At 38.9% G+C, this 12,415-nt stretch overlaps 2 protein-coding genes across 4 annotated transcripts; one reads left to right on the top strand and one right to left on the bottom strand.

The window, feature by feature from the left end:
- The first annotated feature begins 255 nt into the window (after window positions 1-255).
- Window positions 256-11,212, top strand: LOC106632333 (probable thiopurine S-methyltransferase). Its single transcript, XM_042226206.1, has 4 exons — window positions 256-879; window positions 2,899-2,953; window positions 10,740-10,783; window positions 10,952-11,212. Exons 1-4 carry the CDS (start codon window positions 855-857, stop codon window positions 11,068-11,070), a joined length of 243 nt encoding a protein of 80 aa, XP_042082140.1. The 5' UTR covers window positions 256-854; the 3' UTR covers window positions 11,071-11,212.
- On the bottom strand, window positions 3,661-6,318 carry LOC102299307 (probable thiopurine S-methyltransferase). 3 transcript variants are annotated; one of them, XM_042226203.1, is made up of 9 exons: window positions 6,221-6,318; window positions 5,498-5,638; window positions 5,135-5,227; window positions 4,910-5,042; window positions 4,582-4,634; window positions 4,422-4,496; window positions 4,177-4,262; window positions 3,983-4,027; window positions 3,661-3,813 (listed from the first exon to the last, which is right to left on the bottom strand). In XM_042226203.1, exons 2-9 carry the CDS (start codon window positions 5,593-5,595, stop codon window positions 3,695-3,697), a joined length of 702 nt encoding a protein of 233 aa, XP_042082137.1. In that variant the 5' UTR covers window positions 5,596-5,638; window positions 6,221-6,318; the 3' UTR covers window positions 3,661-3,694. The 3 variants fall into 3 exon arrangements, with proteins under 3 accessions (XP_042082137.1, XP_042082138.1, XP_042082139.1); XM_042226204.1 differs by lacking the exon at window positions 6,221-6,318 and adding an exon at window positions 6,038-6,205; XM_042226205.1 differs by lacking the exon at window positions 6,221-6,318 and adding an exon at window positions 5,751-6,018.
- Window positions 11,213-12,415: the final 1,203 nt, after the last annotated feature.

A 12,415-nucleotide genomic window follows, 5' to 3' on the forward strand; every position in this document is an offset into this window, starting at 1 on the left:
TAAAACAAGGCAGTTTTCTTTTAGGGTTTCTGTTTTTCAGTCTATTGAGAAAAGCTGTTGTAAAAGTAGCTTAAAAAAATGAAGAAAAACTCTTTACTTTGATCTGAGAAGGTCTGAGAAGGAGTGGCTGCACAAACCCAAAATACCTCATCGAGGTGTTTTAATAAAAATATTTGGGATAGAGTTCTGAATATGTGCTTTTTTTTCTTTCTTTTTTTTACTCGGGGTTATTTTGCACGTACAAGGAGTTGGGGCCTTTATGAAATTCTTTGCTTGGCTAGAGGCATTAAGAAATGATTAGAGGGGTTGTTGACTCCTCCTTGATGTCCGTAAAACAAGACCGACTTTTAGAGTTTCTGTCTGTCGAGAGTTTTCTGCTAATGAGAAAACCTGTCGGAAAAGTGACTCTACAAAAAAAGAAAAGAAAAGTCTTTACCTCACAATACCACATCCGAGGGTGTTTTAATAAAATTATTTGGCGCCGATTTCTGAGTACGGGCGCGGTGCTTTTTTCACTAAGGGTTATTTATCAGGGTTCGTACGGGTGCTTGAAATCCTTAAATGCTTGGATTTTAATGTTGTCTTTTCAAGGTTTGAAAAGTGCTTGAATTTCAGATGTTGTGCTTATAAGTGCTTGAAAGTGTAGCTGTATTTCATTCACCACAAATAAGTATCTCACTGAATGGTTTTCTTATCAGATATAAAAATAAAATGAGTCGCAAAATGTAAAACCAAAATTTCCCGGCCTGGGCTGCCTTGCGCCTCTGTTTCAACGTGTGACCCCGCCCCTCCTTCGGACAGTCGGGGATGAGTGCGCTAACATACCTGTAGGTTGCTGTTTTAATGAGTGTTTGATGGAAAAAGACAGTCGCATGATAGGTGAGTTCTAGTAAATAATTTTCCAGTAGGTGTACGTTACACATGCTATTTTTTTTTTAAATTATGATTATTTTGCTAGCTGTCAAACTCGCTGGAGCAATGATTGAAATGCACTGAGTGTGATGCAGTATGGCAGCGCTATTATGGAATATGCTGTGAACTTAGCTAACATTACTTAGCAGTGATATGAGTTACTTTGCTCAAGTGAAAGCTTTAAACATTAGCCCGATACGTAACTAGCCAACTTAAGGCTTTCTAATTAACCCTCTGGGGTCGACGGACCCAGTCTCCATTTTAACTTGGGTCGAGCATGCGGACTTCAAACTATATACCAGTTTTTAAATTGTGTTGATAGGCCACGTAAAACCGATGGGGTATTTTTTTCTGAATACAACAGTGGCGTTTACTCAGGGAAGAAACGGTAAAAACGGTGTTTTCTAAGGAGAGCGCTAGCAAACACGCTTTGCTTGTGAGTGAAAAAAGAGAAAGAAAAAACACTCCTTCTCTATTGGTGGAAAAATGTACCATGTCGACCAATCAAAAAATGATATGGCAACATGTGGCATTTGTTTTTTTGGGAAGAGGGGGACGTTTTAGGAGTGAGAGAGAGCGAGTGAGCGAAAGAGAGAGAGAGTTTTGATACGCGAGAGATTTGTGACGTTTACCGTGTTTGGAGTCTCAAGTTAGTGTGTTGTCTTGTGTAGTTAGTGTGTAGTGTAGTCGTTGTTTTGTTTTGTGTGTCAGCTCTGAATGTCACAGTTGCTGCAAAAAAGCCACCAAAGGCAGATTGCAGTGTAAACGCTGAGTGACACACCTGCAGGTTTATCCCTGTGCTGTTCTCATTTGTGTTATAGTGGACACAAACTATTTTTTGGAGTCGCATAAATAATTTGTGTGTCTTCTTCTTTGATGCAGAACACCTGATTTTCCTGTAAATAGTTTTAAATGAATATTTAAAAAACGTCTGCGCCTTGGCTGCATTTTTAGGTAAATAGTACCATATAACTTTGTTTGCAAAACTTGTGCATATTTTTTTTTTTTAAATGTACAATTTCTTTTTGCATTTCAAGTTATGAAAATGATTCGTTAAACATGCTTGTGGTTTTTACAGTCAAAAATATCACTTTCTACTCGTATTTTAAATTTTGTCTGAATTTAGATAAATTGTGCTGATACAGTTTGTCAAAATGAGAAAATAACAGATTGGCAAGATAAACAGTTTTTAAAGGTGAAATATAGAGGCCAAATCAAAAGTAGTCAAAAACGGCCAATTATACCCTGGACCCCAGAGGGTTAAAGGCTAAAAGCAAAGTTGTCACCAAGTACTGTTTATATTTGTGTGTATTGCTGCAGCTTTTTTAGTATTAACTTGGTGCCTTTGGGTGAAATAATGGTAATATGAGTGATCCATATGGTCACAAAGAATAGCCACTTGTTTCTGTGCTACCAAAGTTCCCCGGCTTTCATTCAAAATGTGTTTCAGCACCTACACATTAAACTACTTAAACATTATAAATGTCTTCAAGCTCACACTGAGACAGTACACACATTTATGTGTATTTGTATATGAATATTTCATACTTTAAGCAATTTTGATAGGAAATTGCTTAATTTTAGAAATATTTTTGCTCTTTTTTGCTCTATAAAATAGTTGTTTTTTTTAGAATCATTCATCTTAGCAGTAGGATTTACATGAAAAGAGAAACAAATTAAGTTTGAGTGAAAATGTACATTTTTTGCACTCTCTGGTCAACTGACTCAGTGAATCAAATGACTCAAAAAACCGATTCACTTTGGTGAGTGACTCATTAAAACTCGATTCAGTAAAAAGAATCAAATTTACCATCACTATCCCTCTGTGTATTTAAGCCCTGTGTTTTCCTTTGTCTGTGTCGTGATCTCCATTATCCCATGCTGTGTGTTTTGCCTGTCAGCCTGTTTGGTTTTTGTAGTTTTGAGTTTAGTTTTTTGGTTATGTTTGCAATAAATCTAAGTTTGAGTTCACATTTGCCTCCATAGGTCTGGACTTTGGGTCCTGCTATCCTGCCTGCACACAGCCTACACATGACAGAAAGTAAGTGAATACAGGAGATCTCTGGGGTGCAGTACTAATGTCATCTGCCAAAGAGTCATTCCCTGGTCAACCATAAGCCATGATTTAAGTAAAAAAAATCATTGACTTTTAAATGAATGACGACAGATGGGATGTACCACCGTGAGAGGGGTGCAGTGATTAGCGGAATTTAGGTGGGAAATACATTTTTTTGGGGGACACTTCTTTGGGTGATTGGTGGAGAGGTTAAAGTAAATTTCTAGTTGAAGTATTCTTGCCATGTCACACACATTAGACACATATTTAAATTATTTTGTTTTCTAATAGGACGATAGATAAAATTAAGTCTTCACTTGTGCAGTTGAGACCGACAGAAGCCAGTTTTGACTGTTTGTCAGTGTTCCTTGCACTCTCTTTGGGCCACGACTGAATAAAAGGTTTACGCAGGGGTGACTCCCACAGTTTAGCCTTTCGACATATTCTAAATTCAGTGGATTGTTTATCATAGAATTAATATTTTCTGAATTCTATGTTTTGTTTTGAGTGCAAAAGTCATAAATAAAATTAAACAGCTACAAAACTCATTAAAAACACCAGACATCTTGTTTTACGATCGTGTTTTTTAATGATCATGTTATTTGATCCATAACAACAACAAATAAAAAGGAGAATTATAAATTCTCTTGAATTCAGGCACTTCACTTGTCCACTTTATTTTTCCTTCCCGGGGATTTTCTTCTTCTTTCTCTAAACTCTGAGCCTTTAGTTGCTCTTTGGCGTGATGAGGTGCACATTTTCAAGAAATTTATCTAGTCCCCAATTTCGTTGTTTGTCCGTGAGAGCATCCTCTGACTGCAGCAACTCTATACCACAGCTGCTCCCTGAATTTACAGAAAGTAAAACAAAATAATACACAATTAAAAACGTTTCTAATTATCTGGAAAAAAGACCCCATATTTTGTAGAGTTATAGCACAAATCTGTCAGTTATCACTTGTATTTTGGTTAATATATAAAATGCTCAGCCATAATTATTTTTCATAGTACTCACCAAACAGACTATGCACCTGCTCATCAGGCACGAAAAAGGGAGGCCCTAAGAGATCAACAGATTTTAAAATATGGTATTTTATGTCTATTCTCTCTCTCTCTCTCTCTCACACCACACACACACACACACACACACACACACACACACACACACACACACACACACACACACAATATAGAAATGATATAGAATACCTTGATATAAATCATGATTGTACAGTAAAGTGTCCAGGAGGTATCTGCAGTCATTTGCCATCAAAGAAATAATGAGAGCTGCATACCTACAAAATAAAAGAATAGCATTGGCATGGGACATCCGTGTATGGGTACATTATATAATACAGTATCAAACTGTGTAAAACATAATGTTTTGGAGTTTATTTAGTTTGAAATAAATGTCATTCTAAGGGTTTAAAATGAGGGTCTTCATCTCATCTTACTTTTCTCTGTCTCCTGGGTTGACGGCCACGAGAGAGGCCCTGTCCCAAATTGCTCCAAACTGACCCTCGATGGAACTGTGAAGTTAGAAAGGAACTCAATTTAACAGTAATTTTAATTATTTTATTTTAAAAAGCATAAAACAATATGTAGTTTACTCACTTGGAGAAGTTGTACAGGTTACACTGATACAGGGAGATGTTTTTCTCTGAGTTCTAAAAACAAAAGACAGCATGGATGAACAACTTGTGTCTGTTTTAAAGTAAGCAATATAACTTTCTTGTAGCTTGCAGCCATTCTGCCCAAAATCTCACTGAGATCAAAACGGTTTTCAGAAGAAAGAGCTGCTCACATGCACATAATAAACTCAGGCATCACCATAAAAAACTCTATTCAGCGTAAAGACACTGAATTGCTGAGAAGCAATAACACTGACTACCTCAGCTTAGATCATTTAGTGGTCGTGTTTGCACACATGAAGTTCACCAACCTTGTAAACCTTTGCTCCGGGTATAGCAGGCACAGGCTCCTCACTGTACGTCATGTTGTTCTCCTCAAAAAACTGACGAATAGCCTTTTCAGAAATCTCCACTCCAACCACTGCATGGCCCATGTCTGCTAGCCTGAGAATCACGAAAAAACAAAAGGTTAGCAAAGATGACAACTGACACTAATACTGATCAACTTAATTTAATTTAGTAAGATGTTTTCATACCACTTCATATCTACTGCTTTCCCACACAGAGGGAAGAAGAAGCGAACTCCTGTTCGTCCATTGAGAACTTTGTCAATGTTTTTCTTCAGCATTCTGTTAGAAAAACAGTATTAACAGCAAAATACACATTCCTGCTGCAATCTCATGTTGAGGTGATGTCTGGTGATGTCTGGATCAGCCGTATTGATGGTACTTGTCTTAAAAATAGATAATCTAAGCTCACTTTCTAAAGCTTTTAACAGGACACAGCTTTAGGTGGTGATGCATCTTTATAGTTGATGTAATCTTCACAAGTCTTACATGCATTTGGGCTACTTTTGCACCCTCACTCCACTGAACTACATAAAAAAGTGGGGTCATTACTTGTGCACTTCAGGCTGATGGAAGCCGATTTTGTTCTGTTGCCAGCGTTCCTCCCATTCACCGAGGGCCATGACCCGATCTGCCTGCTGTTCCAGCATGCTGGTTATGTTTGCCTGACGATCAGCGGTTAAAGGAGAGCAGCTAGACATGAGAAAAAGAATTGTTTGTGAAAAAAACCACTTCATGTCGCTGGAGACAGGAAGAGAATGCATAATCCGCACAGGATTATGGTCTTGCACATAAAGACACCTACAGCAACGGCAAAATGTAAGCACGTGTGGTCCATGAGCTGTCACCTGCAGGGTTACAAAACCCAACCGATGGGTCATTTGAACCTTCTGGTAGAAAATCATCTGCATTAATCGTGGATCTGCACGAGCTTGTTGTCCCGTTATAAACTAAACTATGGCGTAAAGGGGAAACTATAACCAAACAAATGGTTTGAATAACAGCGTCGTTAAAGCGTCATTCTTAAGCGGAAATGAATAATTATGTAATAGTTTATAACAATAACAATAACAATGTCAGATCCTCGCTTGCCTTGCAATAGCGCAGCATAAAAACAACCACAGTACTCGTGAAAAGACATTAGAACCGCACGTTTTCCCGTAAACTCAAAGCGTGTCTCTCCTGAATGAAGGCTGCTAATATTTGTTCAGCAACACAGCTGACCGGGCAAGCTCTCCGATCAATAAACGCAGCGAGGCTCGCCTGAATTCTTACCCCGAGTTGTGTCTGCAAGGCGAGGCGTTCCGTTGAGCTCTCGGTCGGCTGTCTCTCAGTGTTTATAAAGTGCGAGAAGCGGGTTTTATTTCTGGTTTTGGAGGAGCCTGATGATGCATTCATGTTACGTCAGAAAAATGTTACTCAGCATTCTGAGTAACAGTATCTCGAGTTCTTAAATCATTGCTCAAGATTAAGCAAAGGAATACAACAAAAGAAGATAATGTGAATGTTGTGTGTGTGTGATTAGAACTCTTGGCTAATTTGATGGTACCTTTTATGCAGATGTCTCTGGGTACGCAGGGTTTTTTCATAAAGGCTCGTCTCGTAAAATATTAGATTTTATTTTCAGACTACAGTAAACATTACTCTTTTTTTCATATGAGAATATACATTTTACTTCCTTGTATTTTGAGATTTTATTATTCTCGTTTTTAATTAAATAACCTTGTGTTAAAATGCTATATAAACTCTATCTTCAGTTGTGAGTTATATGCATACCAGAATTTGCTTTTCAAATTGCCCATGTATTCCTTTGCGATATAAATAATGCACTATTTCCATCATGGACCCCTCTGTTTCTTTCTCTTTTAAACGCTTGCTGCAATCACGATTCAAACTGTGGCAGCTGTCACTAATCAAAGCGCTCTATTCACTCTCGCATTCACACACTTGTGGAGGCAGCTACAGTTGTAGCCACAGCTGCCCTGGGGTAGACTGACAGAAGCGAGGCTGCCATATCGCGCCATCAGCCCCTCTGGCCAACACCAGTAGGCGGTAGGGTAAAGTGTCTTGCCCAAGGACACAACGACCAGATCGAACCGGCGACCTTCCGGTTACAGATGCGCTTCCCAACCCCATGAGCCACGTTCGCCTGTCATAAGGAAGGACGGAAGGGAAAGGTGTTTTCCGGACGCACAGCGGCGCAAGTGTTTAAGAAATCCCGGTTTTACACTGAGGCGCTCTGGCATAGGTCTTTTTTCCGTAGTTTCTACTTCATTAAAAAAATAAAAAAACAAAAAATACACACACTTCAAAAAAATAGGTACCCTGCTTGTCTCAAAATTTGATTGATGACCCTAGCCTTGACCTTTTGACCCTACCGGAAGTACTCCGGAAATGACTAATCGAATCCAGATGTGTGTAATATGATCCATAAGCGCAACGAATTGCATCGGGTGATGGGAGGGGGGAAGTGTCTAATCGATTTCATATGTGTGACTAATCGTAAGGAGGGGTGGTTCCTGGGGGGGTCAGAGAGGGAGGGTTCCAGGGGCATGGAGAGTTCAGGGGGGTGACGCAGCAGATTTCTGATGAGTCGGCGGAGATCGGAGCGCATGCTGTATAGAGAGACAGAATGATCGCGGCAGTTAGTTTTTCACAGACAAACTCATAGTTTGAATTCTGTCTTAAATATTATGACAATGTGATCTTGATAACTATTTTCTCAGTAAAGAGCTATTTCTTTTTCCAATAGCGGCTTTATTTTACTTTCTCATATTACAGGCGCAATAAAATAAAAACCTTTAAGATTATCCAACTAGTAACGGAATGCATTTATATAGTGGTGGGTGGAGGCAAGCTTGTAATGAAAAGAAGAACTTTCTATCTGCTTGTAACCCACAGGCTGCCCACCTCGTATGTGTAAAAAAACCATAAATCAGGGTTCATACGCCTTTTTCAGGGTCAAATTCAAGCACTTTTTATGCACTTTCAAGGTCCCTTTTCAAGCTTTTCCTTGTCTAAAACATATCTATCTAAAATATAACAGGACACTGGCGTAAATTCTCGACCGTCTCACACTTCTGTTTAATCAGTTTTCTGTTTAACGTTTACTCAGCTGTGTAAAAATCCCGGAGGAACCCACCCGATGGATTAATAAAGTTTTATTTAATCTAATAATCTAATAACTTTGATCTCAGCCAAACCGATTTACTCCGGAACAAATAAAACACCGAAAAAAGGCAAACAATTACATTTTTATGGTATCCAAGTGACTTGTATATCATTTTTAACCTGAGTAGCAAAAGAGCAGAGGTCTGAAAACGATGAAGCCGGGAGTCCGTTGCTCTCGCCGGCTGGAGTGACCATTGAACCCCCCGGCTAGCTATCGAGCGGGTGGGTAACAGACGTCTCCGAAAACGTCGGCACACTTTTGCAAATATACGATGTCTTGATAAACCAAACAGATTTACACAGCTACTTTCTCGCCTGAAAATGTGTTAAAAGTTTATTTTGCAACCCAGAAAGATTAATAAGACTAATTTGAAAACTTAGTAGCGGCCGCCATTGTTGGCAGCTGAAATTTGGCTGGGGTATGAATTCTGGGGTATGGTGGGCCACGAAGGACACACCCGACCCATCCTTCAAATTTGGGGAAATGAAGGACACATTTGTCGGCCGCATTTGGAGGAGTCGATGAATTGGGACAGCCTTCGTTGCCTGGCTGTGACGTAATCGGCCTTCAAATGCGGCCTCCGGAGGATGCAGCCGACGTTTTGGGACACAGCTGCTGACAGCACAGGAGGGAGGGGGTTAGTGAGTCCTGAGTGATTCATTCGCTCTATGATTCAGCACAGGAGGGAGGGAGTGAGCAAGGGGGTGAGTCTATATACGAAATAGGTATAACGTGTGCGTAACGTAAGTACGACATGGACGCCGGGATAGATTTTATTGTCAACCAACTGCAAGGGCCTGGGAAGGATCACGGTTATTGGTCAAGTGTTTCGTGCCCACAAATTAGCATTTCGTTCGCAGGTTATACCCATTTCATGCCCACGAAGTAGTATTTTGTGGCCAAAATTTATTTATTTTTTGGACCATGTCATCAGAGGGGCTCCGTAGTTTCCCAAAAGCATGCAGGAAAATGTCTTATGGTCTGATGAAATCGAGGTTAAACTTTGTGGACATGGTTCCAAAAGGCAGATTTGGCACAAAAATAACACTTTACATCACAAAAACCCCCCCAAACAAACACCATACCCATGGTGATTCATGGTGGTTTTCAGTATAATGCTTAGGGGTTGCTTTTCTTTAGCTGGAAGTGAGGCTTTAGTCAAGGTAAAGTGAGTAATGAACAGTTCCAAATCCCGGTCACTTTTGGCCCCAAAGGTGCCTGCTAGAAAGTTGAAGATGAAGAGGAATTTCACAACATTAACTTCAAGCATGCATCCAAATCAACAAAAGAATTGCTTCACTGGAAGGAAATTAAACTTTTGCAATTCCCCAGGAAGAGCCCAGACCTCACAATCTGACAAAATTGGAACACATTTGCAAGGAAGAGCGGGCAAATATTGCAGAGTCACAATAGGTCATGCTGATAGACTTCTACCAAAGAAGTCTGAATGCTCTGAATTTGTTTAAGGGTGTACTTTTTTTTGTTTTGAAATAATTTATTGTGTCATCTTATATTTGACCTCTTGGTCAGATGTCTCTTGAAAAAGACAGTTTTACTATTAGTGGCATTTTTATTTTTATTTTTATAAATGAAGGATATATAAAAATTCATTTTACCAAAAACTGCCTTGATATTTATTTTATTATTATTTATTATATTTATTCATCATTCATGAGCGACATGTTCGACAGATTTAGGACTAAGAACTCATTTACAGTTTTGATAGTACAATCATTTTTTATTTATTTGCTTAGTTTTTGGCAGATGACCACTTTTTGGCACAAAACTGTGTACTCTACATACAGCTTTTTGGCTAACTGTGACTGCTCTGGCTTTAGCTGATTACTTACCAGTAGGATCAAATAGTCTTTGGTCGGGCTTTTTAACCTTGCATGCATTGTAAATACTCTCTAAAGGCACATGTGTATATGTAATCCTGTGCGGATCATCCATTCTCATCTCGTATCCAGCTACATGAACACTTTTCACAAACAATTCTTTTTCTCTTTGTCTAAGTGCTCTTCTTTATCCACTTGTGGTGGGGGTAAGGCAAACCAGCATGCTTGGCCAGCAGGCAGATCGGGTCATGGCCCTCGGTGAATGGGAAGAATACTGGCAACGGAACGAAATTGTTTTCCATCAGCCCCAAGTGCACAAGTAAAGACCCCACTTTTATCTACCTCAGTGGCGTAAGAAAGTAAAAACTGTGTCCCGAAATACTTTCAGAAAACTAGTCCAAACAAGTTGGACCCCAACCCAGCAGAGATTAAGGCCTCATTTTAAACTGATGCTGATGCTCCCAACAATCAGAAAAGGAAGGCAAGCTTATTGATACAGTTTGAGGTCAGCTGGAGCTATTTGGTTCAATTTTGGTTTTTGGAAAAAGGCAGGAATAAAGGAGCAGGCTTGGAGAAAAGTGAGTGAATATTGAAGGACCTGCTGGCAGGTTATGGAAATGTGTTACTGTAGCTTGATTCCAACGATCTGCAGTCTTCCCATTGGCTGCAAATATTTGTGTTTAAACAAGTAATGTGAGGTGAAACCTTATGCTTTGCTTTGCATTTGGTGTGAAAGTTCCATTAGGGAGGTTTAAAGTTATTTTTGAATCTGTTCATCTCTTAGGTCCTCCTTTTTTTTGTACCTGATGAGCAGTTACAGTCTGTTTGGTGAGTACTATGAAAATAATTATGGCTGAGCAGTTTTGCACACAATCATACAACCACTGCCTAGAAATTAACCAAAATACAAAATAGATATGTGCAGAATTTGTTAAATTTGTGGGTCTTTTTTCCAGAAATTTCCTGATTTTTTTTTATTTTTTATTTTTATTTCAGGAAGCAGCTGTGACATAGAGTTGCTGCAGTCAATGGATGCCATGACAGACCTACAGCGACAGTGGTGGCTGGATAAATGTACTCAAAATGCGTACCTCATCACTCCGAAGAGCAGCTAAAGACTAGGATCCCAGTTTAAAGACCTTAAGAAAGCCGATCCTGGTGAAGGAAATCCTAGGGAGAAAAGTAAAGTGCTAAATGAGTTTTTTTCAGTTCCTGAAAGCTTTTAAAAATAATACTTTTAAAATAGAACAAAATGTTTATAACGCCTCAGTTGTTATACACTTTAAATGTTAATAAATTACTTATAAAACATTTACAAAATGTGTGAGGGTTTTTTTTTACGAGTTTGATAGCTGTTTTTGTTGTATTTTTTTATTAATTGCATTCTTTTAGGACATACTAAAAATAAAACCATATATAGAATGTAGGGGCCTAAATCCCAAGAGTCCTGTTGGATTTATAAGTAGTGCTAATTCCGACCAGTCCACATCTACAGCATCTGACGCTTTCGAATTTAATTGTGAGCCAATGGCCAGTTTTCAGGAGTCAACAATATAAATGATACTGGACTCTTTCCTGGCTCTGTCCATGTGCATTAATCTAATAACCTGGTGCAACTGTGATTCATCCTTTTTAATATAACTGATTTGAAAAGAAAAGGTGAGTGAAGAAGAAACTCTCAGTGCATTGTGAGTGGTCCCCAGCAGCTTAAGTCTATTGCAGTGAAACGAACGGAGGGTTCAAGCTCACCTGATCCAGCTCTTCTACAAGCTGAAAAAAAAAAGGGACGTTTTTAACTCGTTAAAAGTACAGAGGGTGAGTGTCCCAAATCCAAACTGGGAGTTAGTTCCACAGAGGAGGGGCCTTCTTCTATGGAACCATAAAAAAAGAAGAAAGACATTTGCTTTTTGTTATGCACTGTATGATTAATACTTCCAGATTTGTAAGCAAAGGTGTTCTTGGAAATAATGTCCCCATCTGATAAGAAAATATTTACCCTCAAACCGCAGCTGGTTTTTGGCTACACAGCGTCACTGTTTTGGTGTTATTTGCCTCACTGGTTTGTTTTATGAATCATTGGTACACAACAACATAAAGAAGGATGTGAATGTGGGACTAATAAAGGGTAACTTACATTGTGAAACTTTTCCGTATGTTTTGGGTGAATAAATTGCTTCTAGCCATGATATCAATATATTTCCAAGTTTATTTACATCACTAAAAAAGAAAAATCTGATTATTTACCTTAAAAAGCTTCTCGTTTTATGCAAGTCATTTGGCAAGTTTCAGACATCACAGTTTGGTTTCTCACGTGACAAAAGAGAAATTCTTTGTCTCAAGAAGTTGGACCAGTTATCAAAGGCATGTGAGCTAGAAGCTTTGACTATCTTTTCTTGCAGTGGATTTGCACAATAGAAGATGCAGATTACTGCATCTGCAGTAATCTAACTTAATCAGCTC

This window comes from Haplochromis burtoni, unplaced genomic scaffold, assembly GCF_018398535.1.
Source record: "Haplochromis burtoni strain Fernald_Lab_line unplaced genomic scaffold, NCSU_Asbu1 Contig_200, whole genome shotgun sequence".
NCBI classification, from domain to species: domain Eukaryota; kingdom Metazoa; phylum Chordata; class Actinopteri; order Cichliformes; family Cichlidae; genus Haplochromis; species Haplochromis burtoni.

Coding starts and splice junctions, on each gene's coding strand:
- LOC106632333 (XM_042226206.1), top strand. CDS start 855: ATGGAAAAAGACAGTCGCATGATAG. Junction 880..2,898: donor AAAAGACAGTCGCATGATAG/GTGAGTTCTAGT, acceptor TTGCCTCCATAG/GTCTGGACTTTGGGTCCTGC. Junction 10,784..10,951: donor GAGCAGTTACAGTCTGTTTG/GTGAGTACTATG, acceptor TTTTTATTTCAG/GAAGCAGCTGTGACATAGAG.
- LOC102299307 (XM_042226203.1), bottom strand. CDS start 5,595: ATGCTGGAACAGCAGGCAGATCGGGTCATGGCCCTCGGTGAATGGGAG. Junction 5,043..5,134: donor AAAGCAGTAGATATGAAGTG/GTATGAAAACAT, acceptor CGTGATTCTCAG/GCTAGCAGACATGGGCCATG. Junction 3,814..3,982: donor GCAGGTGCATAGTCTGTTTG/GTGAGTACTATG, acceptor CTGTAAATTCAG/GGAGCAGCTGTGGTATAGAG.